This window comes from Gekko japonicus, unplaced genomic scaffold (assembly GCF_001447785.1).
Source record: "Gekko japonicus isolate JY-2015 unplaced genomic scaffold, Gekko_japonicus_V1.1 scaffold4547, whole genome shotgun sequence".
Lineage (NCBI taxonomy): Eukaryota > Metazoa > Chordata > Lepidosauria > Squamata > Gekkonidae > Gekko > Gekko japonicus.
In genome coordinates, this window is record NW_015169926.1 from 43,300 (window position 1) to 56,039 (window position 12,740).

Below are 12,740 nucleotides of genomic sequence, written 5' to 3' on the forward strand. Positions count from 1 at the left end.
GCTCGCTGTTGTCCGTCGTGGGGTTGGGACCAGCGGGGCTGCCTACCCGCACTAGAATCCCACCTTCGTCGCCAATTGTTAAGTCTGCGCTCAACAAAATAGCCAGAGAGTGATTCAGCAAAACTCAGGTTTATTTCAGCTCAACGATCAACTTCTCTGACACGGTACAACTTCTCTTGATAGCCCGAACTCAGTAACTCAGTACTGATCTGATCAGATCATCATTGCAGCTTGTTCAGTATTTAAACATTCCGGGCTAATATAGCCACGCCTACTATACAGTTAAACAACCTATCAGGTTGAGACAATAAGGACCAATCAGAGTCTTTCCCGCTTATACACATTTGAATCCGATTGGACGCAGTAGTCTTGAACTTCAATCCCTGTTCAAGACGAAGCTTAACATTGCTTCCCTATGAGATGATTCACAATCATCTTAATGCATTCTAGGCAGCATAGAATACATTACACTTTGTTTGATCTCTGGTTTTATGGAAGCGTCTGCATAGATTTGTGGCCATTTTATGGCCATTCAGGGGTGACGCTGCAGTCAGTACGTCATTGGCCCAGGGTGTTTGGATGTTGTTACGAGACAGACTTATTTATGATTTTATATCTGCTTACACAAGGTAACAAATGGACTGTGCAAATACCATGAGCCAAAGAAAGCTGTTTGCATCACCTAGTGTGACAGAGGGATCTCACATAGGGAAAGCTTGCCTGCCTTCTATGTTAATGAAGCCAGCACACATTCAGCTCTAAGGATGATGGGAAGAAGAACCACATGTTAGCCATTGTGGAGCAGAACAACAACTAAGAGAAGGAAAATCCCCCATTGCTGAGAGACGGGATGTCATGTTCTACAGAGACCTGATCTGCATTTGTATAAGCAGTTTCCTGTTGATGCCTGAGATAGCCAAGATTCATCAGCGCAACAAAGGGATGCCTTGATGCCTGCAAGTCACACCTAGCCAAATGGTATTCCATGAGATAGAGGGTAGAATTTCAAATATTGTTACCACCCATAGCAACCTGCCCCTTTCTTGCATTCACCAATAAGGGTAGTTTATGGGATGGACCTAAAGGAAGGTGGGACCCCAAGCTGGCAAGCACCACCCACCTGGAGATTTCAACTATATAACGCAGAGACATGCTTTGGCTCTGGGCTGCTGGCTGGCCACATCCCCCCCCATCTTTCCTTGAGTTGAAGCTCTTTGAATCTCTCTGAGGTGCGCAGCCAGAGACATTCAGCCACAATAGCTAGCTCATTCTAAGCATTGTGGATGAGCAATTAATCCCAGGGACCTTTCCCTTCCCTTCCAATTCCAATTGCAACAAGACAAGACTTCTAGAACAGGTGAGCATAAATCGAATTATTTACCTTCCCAACTCCAAGTAACTAAGCAACTATTTTTATATTCTTTCTGTACACCTAAAGGAAACTTCAGTGTTTGTGAATATGTGAGACTGATGTTGTTGTATGCTTGATATTGAAATCCTTCAGTAAAAGTCTATTTGTTTTGGAAAAAAACACCTGTGTGGTCTCAGTTACTGGATTCCAGGTCCAAACAAGACCTCCGTAAACGCTGGCCAGAGACTCACGTTAAAAATTATAGTTGGCCATCTGTCGTAAATAAGGCATTTGGCGTAACAATGTGGTTTTGAGCCGCATCTTTTTTTCTGCTCAGTGTGTGTTTCGTACAACAACGGAGCAAATGCTAGATGCAGATTGGGCCTTTAAGGAAGGAAGTGGTGGTGGTGGAGGAAAGCACCCTCAAGGCGTAGCGGAGTCATGGCAACCCCACAGAGTTTCAAGGCAAGAGACATACAGAGGTGGTTTGCCATTGCCTGCCTCTGTGAAGGGACTCTGGACTTCGTTGGTGGTCTCTCATCTCAGTACTAGAGGTGGTTTGTCATTGCCAGGGCCTTTTCAGTGGCGGCTCCTTACTGGAGGAACGAGCTCCCGGAGGAGATCAAGGTCCTGCGGGATCTTTTGCAGTCCCACAGGGCTTGCAAGATGGAGCTCTTCCACCAGGCTTTCAACTCAGGAGCCGCCCTCGCTATTACCGCCAACGAGCCCGACCCTCTGCCCTAACAACTGGCTCAGACCATCGAGTGATTCGGGAAGACCACAGAGCTGGAAACTGTCTGCTTGTAAACATTTTTAGAATGCCACCCCAAGTAACTGAATGATCACTCCCACCTTATGAGTGTATGATGTCATTTGTATTTGAATTGTTTTAAATGATGTCGTGGTTTCATTGGTATTTTGTACCAACTGTGTTAGCCGCCCTGAGCCCGCTCACGGGGAGGGCGGGGTACAAATCAAATCAAATCAACAAACAAACAAATAAATAAATAAACACATAAATAAATTTGCCTGCCTCTACACAGCAACCTTGGTTTTCCTGGGTGCTCCATCCCAATAGTAACCGGGGCTGATCCTGCTTACCATCTGAGATCGGATGAGATCAGACTAACACTGGGCCTACTTTACTAGCCCTGACCACCACAGAGATTTCTCCCAGATATAAATTGCACTCCTTTAGTGTATGGACGCTTGAACTGTCAGTCAGAAGACGCTGGCTGGGTTCACTGGCTGCTTTGTGCAGTCCCGCCCAGTGTTTCAAGGTCTTTTGCATATGGAAGCTGATTGGACTTCACTGCATTCCACACCTCAAATTCACCCCCCTCCCCGCAAGGCAGTTGGAATGTCAGTTGCATATGGAACCTTCAAGGTCTTTTGCATATGGAAGCTGATTGGACTTCACTGCATTCCACACCTCAAACTCACCCCCCTCCCCGCAAGGCAGTTGGAATGTCAGTTGCATATGGAACCTTCAAGGTCTTTTGCATATGGAAGCTGATTGGACTTCACTCCATTCCACACCTCATACTCCCCCCCCCCCCCGCAAGGCAGTTGGAATGTCTGGTGGTGTGTAGGTCCCAGGATCATGTTTTAAAAGCTGCCTAGGGAGATGGGGACCTCAGACAGGTTACAGTGCCATAGACTCCACCCTCCAACCCAGCTATTTGCTCCTGGGGAACTATTGTTGCCAATCTTGGCCCAACACCCATCAAACCATTCTCTTCAACCCCCTGCTGTGCAGCATACTTTCCCCTAGGGTTGCCAAACTCCAGGTGGGACCTGGAGATCTCCCACTGCTACAATTGATTTCCAGATGACAGAGATCAGTTTCCCCTGGAGAAAATGGCTGCTTTGGAGGGTAGACCCTATGACATTATACCTGCTGAGTCCTTCCGCCCCCCCACCCCGCCCAATGCTGCCCACTACAGAATCCACCCCCCAAAACTCCAGGTATTTCCCTCCTTAGAGCTGGCAACCCTACATTCCCCTCAATGCCTGTTGGTAGGCAACTAAGCTTGGTCCTGTCACCTACTTTGGCCTTTGGGAGAAAACACATTGGGGCCAGTCCTGATAGGGTTGCCAACTCCAGATGGGAAATTCCTGGAGATTTGAGGGATGGAGCCTGAAGAGGGTGAGGTTTGAGTAGGGGTGGGACCTCAGACAGGTACACTGCCATAGACTCCACCCTCCAAACCAGTCAGTCCCACATAGGGAACCATTGTTGCCAATCTCCAGGTGAGGGCTGGAGAGCACTCAGAATTACAACTGCTCTGCAGAAGGGAGGGCAGAAGTCAGCTGAAGTCAAAGGGGCAGATAATGGTAGGTTGATGGTTAGCTGGGAAGGAGATGGGGTTGCCAACTACATGCTGACAAATTCCTGGGGATTTGAGGGGTGGAGCCTGGAGAGGGTGGGGTTTGCAGAGGGGTGGGACCTCAGACAGGTAGAATGCCATAGACTACACCCTCCAAACCAGCCACTTTGTCCTGGGTAACAATTGCTGCCAATCTCCAGGTGAGGGCTACAGATCACTCACAATTACAACTGCTCTTCAGGTAGCAGAGATCAGTTCCTCTGGAGAAAACAGTGGACTCTGTCATTATACCCTGCTGAGGTCACCACAGCAAATTGACACTGTTTGGCCAAAGCCAGAGCACTCCCCCAGAGCCTCTTTCTAGATCTCGTTGTATTGCTTTCACAACGGGCTTTACTGCTAGTAAATAACATAAATAAATTATCATGCTGCATTTAAGAATGGAAACCCCGACTCCTTCTGTGTGGAAATCTCCATTACAAGTCTTCTTGGGGTCGTTATTCCATCTTACCTTCAGATTTGATCTGATTTTCTCATGTTCCCCTTCAGAGAGATGAACCGTTCTATTTCATTTTATTTTCATTTTCCCCTCTTTTTTAAAATCATCGTTCTTGTATTTGATTTATTACACCTGTTCTCCTTTTCTTCAGTTAGGTTTTATTTTCATCAGATTTGGGGAGAGGAGCTTTTCAGTCAAGGATCCCTTTTCAAACCTTTGACTCTCAAAAACTTTCTCTCCCCAAATCCTCTTGGTCTACTGAGTGGCTACTGAACTGGAATCCTGCTCTTCTACGGCAGACCGATATGGCTACCCTCATGAAACATGATATAGGTCAGTAAATTATTATCCTGAGAACAAATGAGCTTTCTATTCCTATGTGAAACTATCCCGACAGCCAAACGTTTCAGGAGTGTTTCAGTAGCGGATTAAAGGGGTGGGTTCACACAGGCACATCTTTCAGGTGTCCCCCAGCCGTACTCAAGTACCTGGTGGAAGTGGTAGCAAACTGTGTGTAGAGCAGGTTGATTCCGGTTCTCTGACATGTGAATGCAAGCGCTGCTAAGGCGGGAACAACCCGCAGTCATTGATAATAGGCAGCTGGCTGTTTTTGCGGCAGGTGACTCTGCACCAATGCGCCCATGCACATAGGTGCATGCAGCGGAGTGCAGAAACAGCCACTAACAGCCCGCCAGGGGTGGGCCAACAGTGCAAATGCTCCCTTGCACTTCCTCCATGGTATCCTCCCACTTCATTTGCTGCAGTGTGAATGGGAATACCGCGACCAAACCGTTCCGGGAATGTTCCGGGTCTTCTTTGCCACGACTCCCTAGCGCTTCAAATTGCCAGTCTGAACTCGGCCTATGTGACGAGAGAAGTGCCAGCCAGACATCATATCCAACTTTTTATTTGCAGTAGAGATAAGGCCACCAACAAGGCTGTAGACAGGAAATTTGAGAAGTACAGCGTCTGTGCAAGGAATATGTTGTCCTTCTGTGTCATTAGTATTACTTAGTTCTTTGCTGTATATCTTACAATGTGAGTAAGAAGCATCTGGCAGATGGACCTTTCAGGTAAAGAGGAAGCCTGTGGTTCTAGACATGCTTTCTCAGGAGGAAGAGCCACTGAACTCAGGAAGCACTTACGTGTGAGCAAGCACACATATGTTTTACAGCTTAAACAAGAAAGAGTAAAATCCTGCTCAACCAACATGCACTAAATTTGCCCAGACAACAAGACAGGTGGCTAGATTTTGTGCCCAGGTTCACAAGGCGCGTAAAATGCATGGCAATTAGATTTTTCAATATTTTATCTAAATTATACACAAATTTTATGGCTGTCTTATTTTACCTCTATGTTATAGTCATAGTTTTAAAAATTTAAGTATGCCACGATTGGTTTTATCTTATATTTATTATTCAAATGTTTTTATGTACGATGATTGAGTGCACTGGTCGTTGACTGTAACAATACATTTGACTTGACTTGGCCCAGTAGGTACCAAATGTACCCCTCTAATTTCCCACTGGTCAACATCTGTCCAGTTGTATCCTCAGCAAACTATCCTGCCCAGGGTCGTAATGCACAGGTTACACCAAGGGGGGGGGGAAGAGTGAGCGATGTGAACGAGGAAGCAGATGTTTCTTGAGATGCTGGGGAATTAATTCAAGTATGAGTTGTATGACTTGGTTGTGATGTTCAGCCCCGGAATAACCATCGAGCAAAATCAGCATGTGCTTAGGGCACCAAGGGAAGGTGGGCACCACAGAGATTATCCCCCCTAGCTATCACACCCTTAACTCTTTCACTGCCACATATGACCTTAGTCATTTTTTTGTAATTATCCTTATCTGCCACATTCGACTGTAAAGTTTTTGGCAGATATCACATTTGTTTCCATCTCACAGTGTGAGCGTGTCGCTTCCATCTTGTCAGTTAGGAAGGGCTGTGCTTAGAGCATCAATTGGCCTTAATCCAGCCTTGGTGATGTGACATCCATGGTGAATGACAGCAGAAAGGCCAAAGAAGTTAGCACTGTAATGGCTCCTTTCAGGGGCACTGGCTTACTTATTTTGACTTGGTGGGAGGAATATATCTGGATTCGAGGTGTTTATGGAAGGGAAGAAGTATTACAAGAGATGACTCATGGCATTCTAAGGCCATTCTTCTTGGTTGAAGTGGTGTTATGTGTTTTCAAGGGATATCATAGGGCTGTCTAGACACAGATAATTCATTTTAAATCTTTGATACAGAATCTGCCATAACCCTACAGGTTTTCCTTATGTGTCGTAGAAGTATGATGAAATCTGCCTATGACAAAGGAAGATGCTTTTGGCACTTGGAATGGGCATCATAACTGGGTTTCAGCTGGGGTTTCCTCAGTACAGCTTTCTTCCTCCTTGAAAATCTTCTGGAAGACCACCTTTATGCTCTCCTTCTGCCTAGACTTCCATTGTCTCCCAACCAGGATATAAATAGCTGGGTTTACACTGCTATTTAAACAGGCTAATATTATTGCAACATCTGGTAAGTCCGGTGGTATGTAATTGAAAATATCGAGGATGGCTGTGACATTCAACGGAAAAGCAAAGAGGAGGAAGAAGAGAAGGGTGAGCAAGATGATGGTCAAAAGCTTCCCCCTCCGATGTTGTCGTGCTTTCAAACAGACTTTGATGACGAGGGACACGGTGGCAATCGTCATGACCGGGAGGCACAGCACGGCGTTCACAATAAACTGGTAACACGCTGCCATCTTTTTTTCTTCTAAATTAAGAAACAGAAGAGTGTAGGTAACCGCGGTAAACAGGAAGGAGAGGACCCAAATTAGTGCACATACAATAGTGGACAAATGTGGTGGCCGGTGGCATCGATGCCACAGTGGGAAGAAGACGGCCACACACCTGTTGATGCTGATAGCCGTCAGGAGAAATTGACTACTGCTGTACATCGATAGGAAAAGGAACATGAACACTAAGAACATAAGGGGGAAAATATGAAGATATACAATCCACAGATAAGCAACAATAAATGGAACTGAGAGGAGGACCCCTAAATCAGCGATGGCCAAGTTCAGGATGTAGGTGCTGAAAGGATTCCTCCTAATGTGGAAGCCAAGAAGCCAGATGACAATGCCATTCCCCACGGCTCCGAAAATGCAGATGATAATAACTACGCTATCATTGATTCTTGTTTCTCTTTCATAATCATTGGTATTATTAGATAAAATCTCTTTTGAAACATTCTCATAGCTGATACTGTCATTTGGGAAGGAAGAGTAAGTATAAATCGGGTTATCAAAATGATCCAGGGCAGCATCCATAACGGGAAGGGTTGTCAGGCTAATATTGGTTATGATGCTCAGTTTCTTCTTTCGGGATTTTGGTCTCGACTTGTCTTCACATCTGTTAGGAGAAAGGAAACAATGGATGGTTCAGTTCTTGTTTTGGAAACACATGTCTAAAAGCTTCAGCCTGGTGTTGCTGCAGTTTTCAGCCTGGTGTTCCTCAATCCATTTCAAAATGGGTCGTGGTTGCTCCATTCTGGCTCCCAACTTATAGAATCGCCTGTCTAAGGAGGTCAGCAGGGCTCCCACTCTCACCTGGCTTTCTGCAAACAATGCAAAATGGAATTATTCAAGAAGGCTTATCTGCATAGGTAATAGGCTTGCACTGTAACAAGATGGTTTAGAAGCTTACCTGGCGAAACAATTATGGACTGTGGTCTATACTGCTGTGTATAGCTTAATGCATGTAGGATCCTATTCAATCATTCTTGTACTGCTTAATGTGTCAAGTTAATACTTATGGTATGCGTCACTTCTTTCTGGTTTCCAGACTTCTACAAGCCTACTGCATTGCTTACTGAATGTCTCATTTTTTGTGATTGTGCTGGCTCACGATGCGTCATCTGCCTTGAGTCCCTTTGAGAAAGCTTGACTACAAAACGAGTAAATAAATACATTATTGCTGAGGTTTATTTGAAATAAAGGCCATTACTCTTTCATCCCCCCCCCTCGCTTTATGCTAGTCTATGTCTATGGTGGCTCAAGTGGTTAAGACGCTGAACTGCAGGCTGTGGAAGGTTGGTAGTTCAGCAGTTCGAGACCCGAGTGTGCCGCATGACGGAGTGAGCTCCCGTCTCTAGTTCCAGCTCCTGCCAACCTAGCAGTTTGAAAGCAAGAAATTGCAAGTAGATAAATGGGGACCACTTCAGTGGGAAGGTAACAGCGTTCCGTGTGCCTTGGTGTTTAGTCATGCCGGCCACATGACCACGGAAACAGTCTTCGGACAGCGCTGGCTCTTCGGCTTTGAAACGGAGATGAGCACCGCAACCCTAGAGTCGGATTCGACTGGCTTTCGAGCAAGGGAACCTTTACCTTTTACTTTATGTCTATGGTAATAGCTGTATAATTCCACCTAGGAATTCCCTCGTGGGTTCCAGTTATTGTAACCGCACTCCGCTCATCTGCAGACTTACAGCTGGGAGACAGAAAGGGGGTTGAAGTAGGGAGCCAGCAAGCTGCAAGCACAGACAATCAAGCTCTTGGTTCTGCAAGTGAGTCTTGAGGAAGCAGGACAATGGCTCCCTTCCTCACTTGCCAGGTCATATCCACAAGGGACAGAGGCTAGGGATGAGCATGAACCTGCTCGCGATCTAAAGTTTGTGATGAATGTTGGCTTGTTTGTGGTTTGCAAACGGAAGGTAGTGGCAGGTCAACTGGCATGGACTTTCCATGGACTTTCAAGCAGTCTCTGGTGGTGCGTGAATGGAATCTGAAGTCTCTAGCTTGCACAGTCTGTTCCATACACTCCTGAAACTCCTGAACATATGCCTGTCATTTCCACAGAAAGTACTTTTCTTGGAGGCACCTTCCTTGGGGGTGGCCATAACTCAGAACCCATAAATACAATTCTCATCAAACTGGGAGGGCAGGTAGAATGGAGTCAGACAGAGATCCTCTGCAAGTGCGACATCTCTAGGATGTGTTGGGGAATGTGCAAATAAATTGCTTTTTATTTGTGTTTGCTGACATACACACACACACACCTGGACAGTGCCTGCAAGTTCTATGGGTTTTGGGAATGCTGTGTACTTTTGCTGATGTGGCTGTTGCACCTGGAAGCTGCTGGTTTGTCTGCACTGGTATGCTAATGCCACAGTGGGAAGAAGACGGCAACTCCATTGTGGTCAGCCAAGGAGTGATTAAAAACAACAACTTGTCCACCATGGAAGGATTACAAGCTAACAGGTAACCCTGAAAGGATCTGGTTTGCATCTGAAGAGACTATTTCCTGTTTACAGCTTGGGACCAAGCTAAAGTGATTTACAAGTCAAAGGTTGCCTTGACAACATCCACCCACCTTGACCAGATGCATTCCTTGAGCTAAGATCTAGAATTACAACATTGTCCCTCCCCTAGGGAAAACCTGCCCCTTTACACACTCAGCCAACCCAGAGTAATCATAGGTTGGTCTTAGAGGAGGTGGGATCCAAACAGGCAAAGCGCCTCCCACCTGGAATATAACTGACAGAGCACATTTTTAATCTGTGCACTTTGCACTTTGCACTCTGCACTCTGCACTTCTCCAGCTACCAACCCCCACACACACCTTCCTTTTAGGCAAGGCTCTTTGTGTGTGAACTCTCTGAAGATATACAACCTTACAGCTGCAGAGATTTCATGCCCACATTAGCTGGCTTGTTCTAAGCAATGTGGAAGAGCAAGTGATCCAAGAAATCCTTTTCTTAGTCTCCAATCTACTACTGCAACAGGACAGCTTCTGATCAGGCAAGTATGGAGCGAAATACCTACCCCAGACTCCCAAGTAACTAAGGAAACAATTTTGTATTCTTTTCTTTATTGCTATAGGAAATTTGTATGTATGTAAGAGTGATTCTGTTTTTGTGTGCTTGTGAATTAAATACCATTCAGTAAAGAGAACAACTGATTTACAGACACCTTGTCGCGTTGTCTCTTTGGGTTGGATTCTCATTCTGATTCTTATCTCTGTATACACGGGCCGAAACCCCCCCTTAGCCCCCGCTGTACATAAAAAGCGGTATCTCGGCTAACAGATGGCTGGAAGGAATTCTACCATGTCACAAACGGAACTGGTTTATTTGAGACCTAAAAGTTCAAGATGGTTCCTGGCTCAAGAACCGGGCACATCACAAACTACGAACCAACAAGAATTGCATTTTCCCAGTTCATGCCCATCCCTAACAGAAACTGCTAAGAGCCAAATGGCTAGAAGAAAACTCTTCCTTTGGAACAGGAAGGGACAGAAAGTTTATCCCAAGGGGGGGGGGAGAGGGAGAAAGAGGTTATTTAAGCTCAGGGCACAAGGAAGAAGCTATCTCTTCTACAGCTTTGGATCAGGGTGGCACAAGCCAAGGGAGGCACAAGCATAGAGATAGAGGATTGAATCTATTCACCTTTTCTTTGTTCCCTTACTCAGCCTGAAAACCTGGACAGAAGAAGTGTATTCTCTTATTCATCTGTTGAACTTTCTCATATTATGAATTCCTTAAATCTGTCCACTGAACCCACATCACACCTATTCAGCCTTGCTATTGGTAGCACAGTAATGGGGAGGAGCAACAGGTCAGCTCACCATCCCTGGAGTGCAGTACTTTGAAACTGCAGGGTTTGGGTAACAAATCCCTTGCTAGTTGGCAGAGTGAAGTGGGAAGATGCAGCTGGTAGAGCCTTTAAACTGCAATGCAGGTGTGACTCTCTTTAGCAGGAAATACCCTATGACTCCCTGGTGGCAACAGAACTTACCAAGTCTCCTTTGGTGTCTGCTGGGAAATGAGGGGGAAGGGGTGGTGTCACTGTGCAGCAGCTTGGGAGGACTACAAGGTTTTCCAACTCCCTGGTGACCTACCTGAGGGAACAGAAAGGGATTTGCGAGTCACCCTTCACAGTATTCTAGATTAGTTTCATTCTGTATGTTCTTACAGATATCCTAACTCTTATTTTCTAAATTATATTTCCATGGATAATGAAAACAAATTATCTCTTGGGATCAAAATTATCTTCTTAAAGAAAGCTGAGATATAAGGAAAAAGGGCATAGCTCCACAAAGGAAGGACCTAGAAACTTTCAATGGTATACTGATGTATCGATGTTTTAATGCCATTTTTTTTTAAAAGATGGGGTTTTTGTGACATCAATTATGACAGCATCCTCCCTTGCAAGTCCATTGTTGCTACACAGAGCCAGGCAATGGTAAACCACCTGTGTTTGTTCTTTGTCAGGGTTGAAGAAGAAGAGGAGGAGGAGGAGGAGGAGGAGTTTGGATTTATACCTGCCCTTCACTCGGAATCTCAGAGCGACATACAAACCCCTTTCCCTTCTCTCCCCACAACAGACACCATGTGAAGTAGGTGGGGCTGAGAGAGCTCTTTCAAGAACTGCTCTGACAGAACTATGGCTTCCCAAAGGTCATCCAGCAGCTGCAAGTGGAGGATTGGGGAATCAAACCTGGCTCTCCCAGATTAGAGTCTGCGCACTTAACCACTACACCAAACTGACTCTCACTTATGGTTGCCATGAGTCAGCAGCAAATTCACGACAATTTCACCACCAGTATGTGCACACAGTTCTCTAAACTTCCCTCTTTTGGTTTAAAATAATAGTAAGTTCTTATCTACTTCTGTTGCAGAATTATAAAGGGAAAGGCATATCTCTGCAATGGAAGGTGTTAGAGATTTTTTGTCAATGAAAGCTGGGAATTCCGAAAACCCAGCATACATATTACTATACAGTTATCTCTCCTTATATATAGTTATGTTTTGGTCATGGACTCCCCTGAACATTCCAACATGCTCCAAAATCAGTTGGCTGAATGATCTGTCATTCAGAGGGTCTCCCTATCCACTGGCTGTGTTGCCTGAGTCCTGCCTCCAACATTCTAAACAGTTTGCTGTTCCTCTCCCCCCCCCCATAGCCAGTCAGAACACAGAGGTCATTTGCATATTTGGCCTGATTGGGCTTTGCCTCTAACTTTCTAAATAGTCTGCTGTTGCTGTTGGGAGTCCTGAGGTAAAATACATATCCCAAACTCCCTGTGGGGCCTGGAGATCTCCCCAGCCACAGCACATCATTTCCCCTACAGAAAATTTCCCAGGTATTACAACTGATGTCCAGATGACCAAGTTCAGTTCTCCTGGAGACAATGTCTGCTTTGGCCAGAGGACCCTATGGCATTATACCCTGCTGAGGTCCCTCCCCACCCCAAACCCTGCCCTCCCCAGGCTCTACCCCTCAAATCTACAGGTATATCCCAACCCAGAGTTGGCAACCCTGCAACTGGCTATGGAACTGTTTCCCAGACTCTTGGAAAGCAGAAGACATGGCATAGGAGGAGGTGGTTTTCTACCTTAGCTGCAACTAGGTAAAGGTAAATTTATTTTATTTTATTTATTTATTAAACTTATACCCCGCCCTCCCCACAAGCGGGCTCAGGGCGGCTTCCATAAAGCATAAATACATTAAAATACACAATATTGTACCAAACAATAAAACATTATAAATACAAAGTGCTGGCAGCTAATT

At 45.5% G+C, this 12,740-nt stretch overlaps 1 protein-coding gene across 1 annotated transcript in view; it reads right to left on the bottom strand.

The window, feature by feature from the left end:
- Positions 1-6,530: 6,530 nt before the first annotated feature.
- The window catches only part of LOC107115771 (proto-oncogene Mas-like), a 7,212-nt gene continuing 1,002 nt past the window's right edge, over positions 6,531-12,740 (bottom strand). Inside the window, exons 2-3 of the mRNA XM_015417535.1 lie at positions 11,759-11,832; positions 6,531-7,365 (exon numbers count right to left, since the gene is read on the bottom strand). Coding sequence (XP_015273021.1) covers positions 6,531-7,365; positions 11,759-11,832 — 909 coding nt within the window. The remainder of the gene's footprint in view (positions 7,366-11,758; positions 11,833-12,740) is intronic.